The 13,724-nt window shown below is 39.5% G+C and overlaps 1 protein-coding gene across 4 annotated transcripts; it reads left to right on the top strand.

Annotated features, from left to right (window-relative positions):
- The first annotated feature begins 3 nt into the window (after window positions 1–3).
- cgrrf1 (cell growth regulator with ring finger domain 1) lies at window positions 4–13,032 on the top strand. 4 transcript variants are annotated; one of them, XM_033027252.1, is made up of 7 exons: window positions 4–220; window positions 4,124–4,260; window positions 6,745–6,922; window positions 7,638–7,785; window positions 9,067–9,174; window positions 11,482–11,996; window positions 12,399–13,032. In XM_033027252.1, coding segments are annotated over exons 1-6 (972 nt in total). In that variant the 5' UTR covers window positions 4–218; the 3' UTR covers window positions 11,881–11,996; window positions 12,399–13,032. The 4 variants fall into 4 exon arrangements, with proteins under 4 accessions (XP_032883143.1, XP_032883142.1, XP_032883144.1 ...); XM_033027251.1 differs by having other exon boundaries at window positions 214–339; XM_033027249.1 differs by lacking the exon at window positions 4–220 and adding an exon at window positions 1,949–2,107.
- The last annotated feature ends 692 nt before the right edge of the window (window positions 13,033–13,724 follow it).

The following is a 13,724-nucleotide window of genomic DNA, read 5'->3' as shown; positions in this document are numbered from 1 at the left end:
ATCTGGAGATCTGGGATGAGAGGAAAGGAAGGAGCTACCAAAACTTCTCTTGGACACAGATGGGTGGTCTGTTCAAGTGACTCTTAGAGACGCTGGAGACTCAATGGTCTCTTTAACATAAATCAGAATCCTTCGTAGTGGAGACAGAAGGAATTGCAAATGCTGGAATATTGAGCAAAACACAAAGTGCTGCTGTAGGCATAAGGAGAACTTCTTCAATGTAGGCATATGGGTCATGTAAGCATGTGTGGAAGGAATGAAAAGACGACAACGTTTCGGGTCGAGACCTTTCTTCAGCACTTTGTGAGACGCGTTTTAGATGAGCCAAAGGTCTTTGAGGTGAATTTAAACATTCCATGGAAACACAAGAAACTACACATGTTGGAATCTTGAGCCAAACACAAAATGCTGGAGGAACTCATTGGGCCAGGCAGCATCTGTGAGGCAGTTCCTGCTTCTGTCCATTTGGAAGATGACTTTTCGGCTTCCTCAGACTAATTCAATCCATTCATCTATTAATTTTCATCCAAAGATGCTGCCTGACTGTCTTAGTTCCGCTCGATTTTGCGTTTTGCTCCGTCACAGTGGATGTGCTTTTCACAGAGGCATCCAATAGCAAAATGTGGTTCAGGCGCACAGGCATACAATGATAAATGGCTGGCTGCTGAGCTTTAAATTAGCTTATTCCTTAAATCAAGTGGAATTTAATGAGAATCCCTGCATCTGAAATGCTCGCCATCAGGATGGAATGACAAAGAAACTAAATTGCCCTAGACGGGACAATTTATCCTAGACATTGTGAGCATTGTGGTAGTTTTAGTTTTGAGCCACATATCTGAGGAGGGATGTGTTGGCATTGGAGAGGGTCCAGAAGATGTTTGCAAGAATGATCCAGGGATGATTGGGTTAACATACGATGAGTGTTTGACAGCACTGGGTCTGTACTCACTGGAGTTTAGAAGGATGAGGAGAAATTACAAAAAAAACTTACCGTATAATGAAAGTCCTGGATCGAGTGGATGTGGAGAGGATCTTTCCACTAGTGGGAAAGTCTAGGACCAGAGGGCACAGGCTCAGAATAAGGACGTACCTTTAGAATAGAAATAAGGAGGAATTTCTTTAGTCAGAAGGTGGTGAATCTGTGGAATTCATTTCCACGAATGGCTGTGAAGGCCAAGTCATTGGGTATTTTTAAGGTGGAGATTGACAGGTTTTTGATTAGTAAGGGTGTCAAAGGTTATGGGAAAAAGGTAGGAGAATAGGGTTGAGGGATAGATCAGCCATGATTGAATGGTGGAGTAGACCCAATGGGTCGACTGGCGCAATTTGCTCCTATGACATGTACATTGACCTGAGGAATATAGCACAAGGAAAAAAATCAAAGGCATTATGCATTTTGATCTTTAAAAAAATATTTTAAAATATGTTTATTGGTTAGGTATTTATGGTATAGATCTACGAATAAATAAGAAATTAGTGGACATTTAGGAAACCAAGTACACCTTGGAATTTAAATTGGAATGGAGTGAAATTATCAGATGGCCTACCTCAGAAGTATTGTTAAGGTGGTAATGGGGGGTCTTGCATCGTGAAACGGTTAAACACTTGACAGAATCTGCAGTTCTTTGTATCTCTCAACACCCATGACCCTTGTCTGAAGCATCGCCTATTCATTTCCTCCTGAAATACACCCTGACCCGTTGAGTTACTCCAGCACCTTGGGTCTTTTTTTTTGTAAACCACCATTTGCAGTTCCTTGTGTCTACCTTGTACTTTTGGTTTGAAACTGAGCTAATTTTGAATTGAGACAAGAGGATGCTGGAGTATTGCGTAGAACACAAAGTGCTGGAGTAACTGGGGGTCGGTGAAGGGTCTGGTGAGGTTACGGCTTGGGACTCTTGTTTTGGAATGAATCCAATATCGAGCTGTGGGTGTCAGCAGCGCATGGACGTGGTACGCCGCGGCGCTCGCCGTAGCTGGGGCCGGCGGTTGCTGGGAGGCCGATGGCCGCCGTGTTCCTGGTCATGTTGTACGAATACTCGCCGCTTTTCTACATCGCCCTCGTCTTCCTCTGTTTCCTTGTGACCACGGCTGTAATCTTCGGATGGTGAGTGCGGGAGGGAGGGGCCAGGAGTGACAACAAAGTGCAGGCCGCGCCGACATTGACAGATAAACATTGCCAGAAACGTTGCCAGATTGAAATTTTAATTTAAAGCCAAACAACACCAGGAAAACGCCATAAATAACCCAAACAATACTAGAAAAACACAAAAAAACAGCCAAACAATCTTTAATATATTTTTCATACACACATCCCACGAAAAGTTCCAGATCCAGGTCATTACTATCCTCCCCACTGGAATGAGTGGAACATACGGCATAAATCTTGTCCGATGTGATGTTTTTCAGCATTTCTGGAGATGCAGTGAAGTCTTTGCACCATTTGCTTGAAAGCAATAGTTCTGCCCAGATTCTCACAATAACATCAAGAAGATTCAGCTGCATTCTGTTTCTTGCCTTCGTTTTAACGGAGGATACAAGAGACAACATTCACTCAATTACTGTATTAGGCAATTAAGGGCAAAGGTGGCGAGCAATACCGGATGCTGAAGTACACCAATCCAAAACTGTTCAGTGCCTCTAGGGAGTCTTTCTTAAATGGAGCATCTTCTTTCCAATCAACAAAAGGCATTTGCCTGTATTATTCTTCTTCAATTGTGTTGAACTTGTTTCCTGCATGGTGTATAACGGATAGCTCGGAAAACCTAGGCCTCGAAAGTTTACGTGTAACTTGACAGAGAGCTTCTTCTAGCATAGACATACATCTTTCTTTGACATTTTTTTATTTCCAGATGAGCTTCAGTACTGTTGTTCTGCTGTAGGAACTTATTACATGCTGTTAAGAATTTGATACCAAAATCTTGATGAGATTCTTTTCTGTCCTTTGGCATCATACAGTCTGTTCTGAAGACTCTTCTGGTGTAAGAATAGTTGTTGGTACAATTCATGAGGATCAGCTTTGGTTTGCTGAAAAAGGCTGTTCAGTCTTTCGAATTCCTGCACAACAGGTGTTGTAAACTCAAAGAACAAGTTGTTTTTGTAGTCTGACAACATTTCCTTTAGGAGTCTTGCTTTGAATTTTGTATCTAACTTTGATTGGGCTAGTTCAGCAGAAGTGAAATAAGCCTTCAGGTCTTCCCAGTTCATCAAAATATTAAACATAATCTTTCCACGCACAAGCCACCGCATAAATGTTATTAATTTATTGTATTATTGATTATTATAAATTTAGCTGTGTGTTATTGTGTGAATGAGCCTGTAAAGCTGCAGCAAGTAAGAATTTAATTGTTCTAGTGCCAGTACACATAACAATCAAACTTTGTTGACTGTTGCTTCCCAGTCATGGAGTCGCACAGCACGGAATCAGGACCTTCGGCCCAAATCATCATGCCAACCAAGATGCCCCATCTAAGCTAGTTGCATTTTCCTGCTTTTGGACCATACCCCTCTAAACCTTTTGTATCCATTCATATGAATGAAATTTTCAGGACCTAAGAATTTGGTTCCTTGACCAGCCCCTCTGATGCCAATTTTGCCAGCATGTTTCCTTCCTGTCTGAAGCTGCCAGGGAATGGTTTCATTGGAATTGGTTGCCTCTCATACCACACATTTGTGCATTTCGCTGAGAGTGGTAGACACTGCCTCGGTCCATCTCAGTTTCTATGATGGATCTGCAACGTTTTCCCCACCATCCAAGGGATCTTTGGAAGGCGATGGTTCAAAAAGGCACCCAATATCATTAAAGATCCACGTCACGCTCTCATCTTGCTACAACTATCAGTAAGCTACGGGTGCGTGAGAACCCTGTCCACCAAGTTCAAGAGCAGCTTCTTCCCAGCAACCATCAGGCTGTTGTACACTACAACACCAACCTCATCTATGATCTGTCGACTACTTGGCACTTAGGACTTTGGGGATTTTTTGCACCAGTATTGGTTATTTTTTTGTTTATTCCCATTTATCTATGCATATCGTGTTTGCAGGCCTGTAATGCTGTTGGAAATAAGAATTTCATTGTTCCGTTGTCGGTACATATGACAATTAAACACTGTTGACTCTCCAGGTTTGTTTGGGACATCCCCGTCATTGTCCGACAATCGGAGTCTGGATCGGGGCCTGTGGTCCAGACGAAGCGGATGGTGCAAGTGAAGAACCCATTCGCCCTGGAAATTGTCCATCCCTTTGCAGCCTCTGTTGCAGGTAAGCTACATGATTCACATTTGAGTAAATGTACGGTACTCCAAATGTAGGAAAGCATAATCAAAGACCTTTCCCATCCCAGTCATTAATTCTTCTCCCTGCTCCTGTTGTGCAGAAGATACTGAAGTTTGAAAGCACAAGCCATCAGACTCGGGAACAGGTCTTCCCCCCCTATTATCAGGCTGCTGAATAGTCTTTCCATAACCTAGGACCTCTGATTCTCTTCTACCCCATTGTGGACATTGGACTTTGTTTCAGAAACTGTTACACTGTACTGTTGGGAACTATATGTGCCCTGTATGTCCCCCTTTGCTCTAGCTGTTGTACTTGAGTTTGGTTTGATTGTAAGGTCTCAGATAAGAAAAGACGAGGTGATATGTAAAACTAGATGCAGTGATATACTGTAGGTGGAAAGGAATGGATGGTGGGGGAGGGGGAGGTTGTAAAGAGGAGTGGGATAGTGGGAGAAATGGAGGTGCACCTTGTTGCTACCTGGTAGTTGTTGGAATGGTTCATGTTGCAACAATGAAGGTAGAGCATGAGAGCAGTCAACCACAGAAAAGTGAGAGAGACACAAATAGAAATGAAGATGCTGAAATCTTGAGGGAAAAATACAAAGTGCTTCAAGACTCAGTGGGTTGGGCAGTATCTGGGGAGAGAATTTAAAAATAAACTATTATTTAAATAAAAAGTATATTTAAAAAAGTACAAAAAACTTTTCTTACAATCTCAATGTCTATACATTTATTAGTACCATACTCAATAATGTTCTACCTGTCTTTACACAAAACACCCTTGTCACTCATGTGGCCCCAGGGCATGAATTCCCTACTCTTGATTGAAGGTGTCCTCACTGGACTCAGCCCCTCAATGACCAGCAGCGGAAGGACCTTAGGCTGTCGTCAGACAGTGTTTCACGATGGAATCCTTATTTTGGCTGATAGATTGAGGGGGGTGAGCTGGAAAGTGCAATGGGGGTGAAGGAAAGCCTGGCAAGTGATGGGTTGATTGGCAGGTTGGTGAAGTGACAAAGGCCAGAGGTGAAAAGGAGACAAAAGGGTGCCAGGGAAGCGGCGGAGTGCATATTAAAGCGAGAGAGAGTAGAAAGGGGCGGGATAGAGGTAGAAATGTGTGCACACCTTGTCGCTGCCAAGTATTTAGACCTTGTTAGAATGGTTCATGTCGCAGTAACGTTGCAGCAAATGTAGGACATTCCTGATGTAGAAAAACATTATAAAGCAACAGCAGTCAATCATAGGGAAGAGTCAAGCTCCTGAACACCGATTTTCTGGCAACTGATGGTGCACCCTTCCTCCTATAATCAGACAAAATTACGAGCACATGTGAAATTCCCTGTGGGGCCACAGTTGGTATAGTAAACTGAATGTGAATGGATTGACCTGCTGACCCATCACCAGCTCCCACCGTCTCCCTGGCCGTTTACACTCCAAGCTCAAAGTGATCTACTGCCATCTTAAGTGAACTATGAATTTGAACTCCAAATCCATCTGCACATCAGTGCTGTTAAGGGAGTGGCCATTAACTGTATACTCTCCCCTTGCATTCAACATCCCAAAGTGTAACACCTCACACTTGCTTTAATTAAGCTCCAAGTGCCATTTCTGCGGCCGTTTCGAAATGTCACCTATCCAAGTTCTTCAGCGATGCAGTCTGACCCGCTGAGTTACTTCAGCACTTTGTGTTTTGCTGAAAATTCCAGCATTTGCAGTTCCTTGTGTCCAGTCATAATTCATAGATAGTTGAACAGAAATGTAGTTTATCACGAGACTTTGTGGTGCTGGATTTCTTTGAACTTTTGGCTAATGGCAAACGTAGTTTACATTTTCACTGAAGAAGGGTTTCGGCCCGAAACGTTGCCTATTTCCTTCGCTCCATAGATGCTGCTGCACCCGCTGAGTTTCTCCAGCATTTTTGTGTACATGCCATAAATAAGACGTTTGGTTGTTCAAACAATTTTCTTGCACTATTTTCTTATTTTTGGAAAATGAAATACTTTCCATGCACTCATTTGTACTTCCCTATCAGCTTAATTTTACTGAAAAACACATTATTTATCTTCTTACTAATGCTAATGTTTTAAAACTGTTTTAAATCTCTTAGATAGATGTAATTAAATAGATAACTTAGTTTGCCACTTGCATTCCATGTTAATATTTGACCATTTCTTCCTCCCATTTCTGTTCTCTAATTTCATTACCTGTCAAGCTTTCCTTTTATATCGCTGAGAACCTACTGGTTAACTTGCTCTTTATTTGGTTAAAATGGTAGGGTAAAAGTATCATACTTGTGACTGCATTGTAACTTGTAAGTGTTCCAGTTCCAGTGTTAATTTGGATGTCATTTTTATTTATGCTGTGTCTTCAGACAGCTTTTGAAGAAATTACTTTTCAACTAACTCAGTAGAATATTTTGAACTTGAATTGTGTATTAAGCCCAGAAATAGAAATCTGTTTTGTCTTGCAGGTGGAATAACCCTCAAATCTCACTGCACAGAGAAATGCACTCTGACCATCTATTGGGGATGCAGTGTTCATAAACTCCATGAAGGATTACAAAAGCATGTTTATTGCTTCAGATTAAAGATGCCACAGAAACTCGAGGAAGCAATAGACAAAGAATATCTCCATCGAGAAGAATTTCTGTATCTTTTTTTCATTTCTGTCGAACGTCAACAGTTCTGTTATATCTAAGTCTTTTAAATTATAGCACCTTTTTTTCAAATGGTATACAATAACTTGTTCATTTATTAATCTAATCAGAGCATAAGTAGATTCATTAGGAAAAAAAATGCATTGTATCAAAAGATATTTATGAATCAAGAATATTATCAGTTTGATATGTGTGAATAATTAAAGCACTGAGAAAATATATTTTCTGGCATATCAAAGCATTCAGCTTATAGCCACTAACCTCCCTCAACAAACTAATGACGATGGATGGTGCAATGATATTTCTCATGAAACTAAAAATAAGTTCATGTTTATTATCATATGCAAAGAAACAGTATTATTATAATCCCAGATAATGCTGAATGGAATATAATCGACCCATTTGCTAACTACATCATGATGTGATCAAAGGGCACTTTTTAATACGATTGTCAATAATTTTTTTTTTCACATCGTGGCTCATTTTCAGTCTTTCGGCATGGTTCAGAGGTGGCTTGTTCTGTAACTATTGGAGAGTTGATAAAATGAATGAATTATCAATGGTTCAAGTCTTGTACAATACTTTCTTCAGCAAGTGCTAAGAACCAACAACTAATAACTTTGGTAATATAATCAGGGAGAGAGCATTTTCTTTGGTGCACACTATTGTCTCAGGATATTGTTATTTTCTTTAACACTTTGGTCTAGTATAGAGAAAGAAAGCGATGATGAAAATTTCTCTCGGCTTCCTGAATATTTATCAATTAAAGATTTTGGAAATCTCCCTCGAGCACGATATCCATTAGTAGTGCTGTTAACATTAACAGAAGAAGAAAATCGGGACATTTATGAAATTGTAAGTGGATCATTTTGAGTGGTTATTAGCATTTCTTTAAATGGAAGAGCTGTGTTTTGAATTGTGGAGCTAGAGAAAGCAATTTAACATTTTAGGTCGATGTGAAACATTAATTTTGTTTCTCTCTTGCCTCTCCCCGCAAGTGCTCAGCCTGCTTTGTATTTAATGTTTTTTGCAATTTCATATTCTAGCAACTGCAGTATACATGGAACATTGAACATTACAGGAATAAGCCCTTCAGCACACAATGCCTGTGCCCAACATGGTACAAAGACCAACTCTGTTCTGCCTGCACATAATCCATATCCCTCCATATCCATGTGCCTTTCCAAAAGTCTCATAAACTCCACTATCGTATGCCTCAACCATCATCCCTGACAGTGTGCTCCAGACAGCCTCCCCCCCCCCCCCCCCCCCCCCCCCCAACACTCTAGATTAAAAAAAGATATCCCGAACAACTTCTTTAAACTTTGCCTCTTACCTCAAAGCTATGTCGTCTCGTATTTGATATTTCCATCCTGGGAAAACGGTTCTGAATGTCGACCATATCTAAGCCTCTCATCATTTCATACACATCTATCCGGTCTCTCCTCCAGCTCCAGTGTTCCAGATAAAACAATCCAAGTTTGTCCAACCTCTCCCTGCAGCTAATATCCCCTAATACAGGCAACATTTTTGGTAAACCCCCTCTGGAGCCTTTCCAAAACCTCTACATCCATCCTGTCAAGGGAAACCAATATTGGAATAATTTGTCTTCTAAACACATCCTAGCGTGTGGTGCATGAACCCAAGATGCTTTGCTCTGGTTGTAAATTCTAAACCATGATTCCAAATAATTTTGAAGACTATTCAACTAAAGAAAGCAAAAAGCAGTCTGAGGCTATAATTATTATACTTGCATGTTTTTCAAGAGGAGTTACTGGGTAGCTTTTCCTTCTCTATTCTCATCGGTTATTGATTCAATCAATTGTGTTCTTCTGTGGCCATGTTAAAAATGATTTTTTTTAAATGGCTGTGTTATAATCGTTTTTTAATAATCTGGTATTCAAAGTAAAATAAGAAACAATAAAATATTCTGTGCCAGTATGGTATTTTTCAGACCTGGATTTAATGAAATTGGGTGGAAAGAATGGTGATGTTAGTACAAGACTATATTTCACAAACTGTAGATACTGAAACTTAGCAGGTCAGGCAGCATCTAGGCAGCGTGTCCAACTGAGACTCATTTTTCTGTTCCTTTTCTAAGCATAATCATTGAATGCTTATGATTTGTATCACCAGGTTTCAATGGTAACAGTAATCCATGTTCCTGATGAGAAGTACAAACTTGCATGTCGAATCTTATACCAATATCTACTGACTGCCCAGGGTCATGTATATGACCTTAAGGTAAGATTTGCTTTCCACCAGTTATTGTGACTGTAGATGGATGATGTCAGCTACAGTGCCCTCCATAATGTTTGGGACAAAGACCCATCATTTATTTATTTGCTTCAGTACTCCACAATTTGAGATTTGTAATATAAAAAGTCACATGTGGTTAAAGTGCACATTGTCAGATTTTAATAAAGGGCATTTTTATACATTTTGGTTTCTCATGTAGAAATTACAGCTGTATTTATACGTAGTCCCGTCCCCCCCCCCCCCCCACCATTTCAGGGCACATGGTTTCACAGGTGTGTTTAATTGCAGTTTACAGTTTGCCAAGAAGTACTTAAAAGAGCAACCACAGTTCTGGAAAAAGGTCTTGTGGACAGACGAGATGTAGATTAACTGATATTAGAGTGATGGCAAGGGCAAAGTATGGGGGAGAGAAGGAACTGCCCAAGATCCAAAGCATACCACCTCATCTGTGAAACACTGTGGTGGGGTTGTAATGGCCTGGGCATGTATGGCTGCTGAAGGTACTGGCTCACTTATCTTCATTGATGCTGATGGTAGTAGCTAATGAATTCTGAAGTGTATAAACATATCCTATCTGCTCAAGTTTAAACAAATGCCTCAAAACTCATCGGCCAGCGGTTCATGCTACAGCAAGCCAATGATCCCAAACATACTGCTAAAGCAACAAAGGAGTTTTTCATAGCTACAAAATTGTAAATTCTTGAGTGGCCAAATCAATCACCTGATCAGAACGCAATTGAGCATGCCTTTTATATGCTGAAGAGAAAATTGAAGGGGACTAGCCCCCAAAACAAGCATAAGCCATACCGCATGGCTGCAATACCGGCCTGGCAGAGCATTACCAGAGAAGACACCCAGCAGCTGGTGATGTCCATGAATCGCAGACTTCAAGCAGTCAATGCATGAAAAGGATATGCAACAAAATACTAAACATGACTACTTTCATTTACATGACATTGCTGTGTCCCAAACATTATGGTTCCCTGAAATAGGGGGACTATGTATAAACATTGCTGTAATTTCAACATGGTGAAACCAATGTGTATAAAAATGGCCTTTATTAAAATCTGACAACGTGCACTTTAACCACATGTGATTTTTACAAATCTCAAATTGTGTACAGAGGCAAATAAATAAATAAATGAATGGTCTTAAATATTATGAAGGGCACTGTATTTCACCTGTTACAACGAATAGAACTTTGATGGATTAAAAAAAATTAAACTTTTGGGTGTGCATTCTCTACACACTCAGGTCCAAAGTGATAAGGAATTGGATAACATAGCAATCAAGAATAGAATTCCTTTCTTCCAAAATATTACCCTACAGTTGCGGAAAAGTGCATAAACATTGGAGCTATGGAGTGATAGGGCAGTACATTGAAGGTAGTTTATGATAACTTCATAAAGAACCGCGCATAGATGGTGAGCAAAATGGCTTGCGTTTCAAGAGGGTGGGGTTTTAGGATATTTTCTTTTTACTGCGGCCCCAAATGTGCAAAGGTTGATGAGGGCAAAGCCATAGACATTGCCTACATGGACCTCAGCAAGGCATTTGATATGGTTCCGTATGGTAGGATGGGAGGTTAGATTGCCTTGATCCAATGAGAGCTCGCTGGCGAGATGGAGCAATAGTTTCATGGAAAGAAGCAGTATGTGATAGTTATTTTTCAGACTGGAGGCCGGCGCCCAGTAGTGTGCCTCAGGGATCGGTGCTAGGCCCATTAATATTTGGTTACTATACCATTACTATATATCAGTGATTTGGATGAGAATGTAAAAGTCATGATTAGTAAGTTTGCAGATGACACAAGAAATCAAAAGTTTAAAATAAACTTTGTATCAACAGGAAAATTAAGTAATAGATTATTAAACATTATAAGAAATTGATCATCCTGACGTGTTGCCTTAACTTGCTTTTTCCAAATGCACGACTCTGAACAAACTGATCCTTTGCATTTGAAAGGCACAAGTGAGCCTGCCTGAACACTTATTGAGACATTATACAGTATCCTTCAACCTCCCCCCCACCAAAAAAAAAAATCAAAATAGCAGCTGCCAGCTTGCTAGTTGTCAAAGAGTTGTGAATTGTTCTAACCTGTCTGTTAACAGTCAAGGCCAATGAAAAATTAATCAAACAGACCTGGGAAGAAAAGGGAGTGGTGGTAAAAGGGGGGAGGGGGAGGAAAAATATGAAAGGTTTATTAGCTGATTTAAATTAATTGCTAGATTAAATAAATTCCTAACAAACAGTATCCTCTGAAATTTAAATTTTCCAATATTTATTGGCTAGAGACTTTTTATATCTGCTGAGGATGGCAGCTTACCTGAGGGGATCCCTACAGAAACCGATGCTGTGGACAAAAAGCTTCTGGAGAAGTTTGGCACTGCAGAAGGGGAGTTTGACTCATGGAAGGAAAGCAGCAAAGATTGCGTTGTGTGCCAGAATGCTCCTGTGAACTGGGTCCTGCTGCCTTGCAGACATGCTTGCCTGTGTGACTGTTGCATTACTTATTTCAAGCAATGTCCTATGTGTAGAGAATTTATCAGTGAATCCTTTGCTCTTATAAGTTCTGGAGCACGAACTGAGGACTGTGTTGAAAATAAGGCTGATCCAATATTCGAAGAAATCTGGGAGGATCCAGATGAAGGAAACATTCAAGAAGGTGTAAATGCAAGGATGGATTTTTAAATGGAAAACTGTAAACAAGGCAGATTTTGCTTTTACTATTCTGAATGTTTATGTGCAATCTAGAGACAATGTGATGAAGGATTTAAGTAAGGTGTGCTGTAATGGAGTAATGCGAGATAACATATAACATATAACAATTACAGCACGGAAACAGGCCATCTCGACCCTTCTAGTCCATGCCGAACACGTATTCTCCCCTCGTCCCATACACCTGCGTTCAGACCATAACCCTCCATTCCTTTCCCGTCCATATAACTATCCAATTTATTTTTAAATGATAAAAACGAACCTGCCTCCTCCACCTTCACTGGAAGCTCATTCCACACAGCCACCACTCTCTGAGTAAAGAAGTTCCCCCTCATGTTACCCCTAAACTTCTGTCCCTTAATTCTCAAGTCATGTCCCCTTGTTTGAATCTTCCCTACTCTCAGTGGGAAAAGCTTATCCACGTCAACTCTGTCTATCCCTCTCATCATTTTAAAGACCTCTATCAAGTCCCCCCTTAACCTTCTACAGAGATACATCAAACAATGTTGGCATCCAGATGAGTTTACAGGACAGCTTATCTTTCATGCTTTGAGAAGGAGGGAAAAAGAAGATTTAAATTATCTGGTATGCCAACTGTACTACATTTGTAACAAAACACACAAATGCTGCTTCGTTCAAATAAATTTGTATTGGACTAGTTTTTAAACATTTATTTGGTCTTTCAAGTATATCACACCATAAATGATTTGGGTTCTTAGAAATTTCAGTAATATTAATGTTCAAAGAGTCGCATCTCAAACTTTAGACTGTTTGTTGGGATGGTCAGGGGAGAAAAAGATTAATACAAAATTTTAAAATGACCACCGTGAAGAGAAAACATTACATCAACACTCAAGTTTCTGTATTTCTAGATTATTTTGTTCTGTATAGCTAATTTAGATGGAAGCACTCAATCTAAAACTAATTATGTTGTATAGTGTGTATATAAGAACTTTTTACAAAAAAAATTCCTTGTATTTATAAACAATGATTACCTAATGAATTATAATCAGTCTAATTATTATTAATGTCTAAGAATGAAGATTATTTGAAATTGTTTCCCAAGTCAACAGTTTTACGTCACAGTTTGACAAAATAAAGTAACACTGTATATTTATTTCAAAATCTGTAATGCTATGGATTTTTTGTACTGTTTTTTCCCTCAAGAGGTTTCATAGAAAACAAAGAACAAAAGTCCAAAATTAAATTACAACATTACCTGGAAAGTTCCAAGAGCATTTAAATTTCCTTCTAACTGTTGGAGGCCCCCTTTCACCAGATTTCAATTTACGAAGTGGAAAATTGCTGCCTAGTGTGCTCACAAACATGAAAGAGATAACCATCATTTGTTTTGTTGGTTTAGTTCAGCAATATCTCCATTTCCTCAACAAATATTCAGGGCACGATGTGAAATAAATCCAGCTCTGGTTCCCAATCACTACCATACCTTTTCGAATGTAAATTGTGTCATGAAGAAACAAAAATTCTCATTGATTTGTTCTTTCAAGTATATCACATCATAAATGTTTTGGGTTCTTACAAAACATTGTGTGATCCCATTGTTATTAATCTTTAAGTGTTGGGTTTAAAAAAAATGAAAATTACTTTGTTATATTTATCAAAATACTTTGGGAAGCAATCAATTCCATCGTCTACAGTTGAATTCCTGCAAAATTGTTTTATTGAGTTGGACCATGTATAATATAGTGTTTGAGATTCCTTGCTACTTTGTTTTAGGGCAATATTTGAACATTAAGGAATCTCTGACGGTAACTCTAAATTTGGTTGGTTAGTCAAAATAGATAATCCATACTGTT

The sequence above is a fragment of the Amblyraja radiata genome, chromosome 9 (assembly GCF_010909765.2).
Source record: "Amblyraja radiata isolate CabotCenter1 chromosome 9, sAmbRad1.1.pri, whole genome shotgun sequence".
Taxonomy (NCBI): domain Eukaryota; kingdom Metazoa; phylum Chordata; class Chondrichthyes; order Rajiformes; family Rajidae; genus Amblyraja; species Amblyraja radiata.
Note: the sequence above shows the minus strand (reverse complement) of the source record. Positions and strands in the feature narration are given on the sequence as shown.

What these genes read in the sequence shown, in the direction of transcription:
- cgrrf1 (XM_033027249.1), top strand. Translation starts at nt 2,004, where the DNA reads ATGGCCGCCGTGTTCCTGGTCATGTTGTACGAATACTCGCCGCTTTTC. An exon ending in ATCGGGACATTTATGAAATT is followed by an intron (nt 7,786 to 9,066) that starts GTAAGTGGATCA and finishes TTGTATCACCAG; the next exon opens with GTTTCAATGGTAACAGTAAT. An exon ending in GTCATGTATATGACCTTAAG is followed by an intron (nt 9,175 to 11,481) that starts GTAAGATTTGCT and finishes TTTATTGGCTAG; the next exon opens with AGACTTTTTATATCTGCTGA.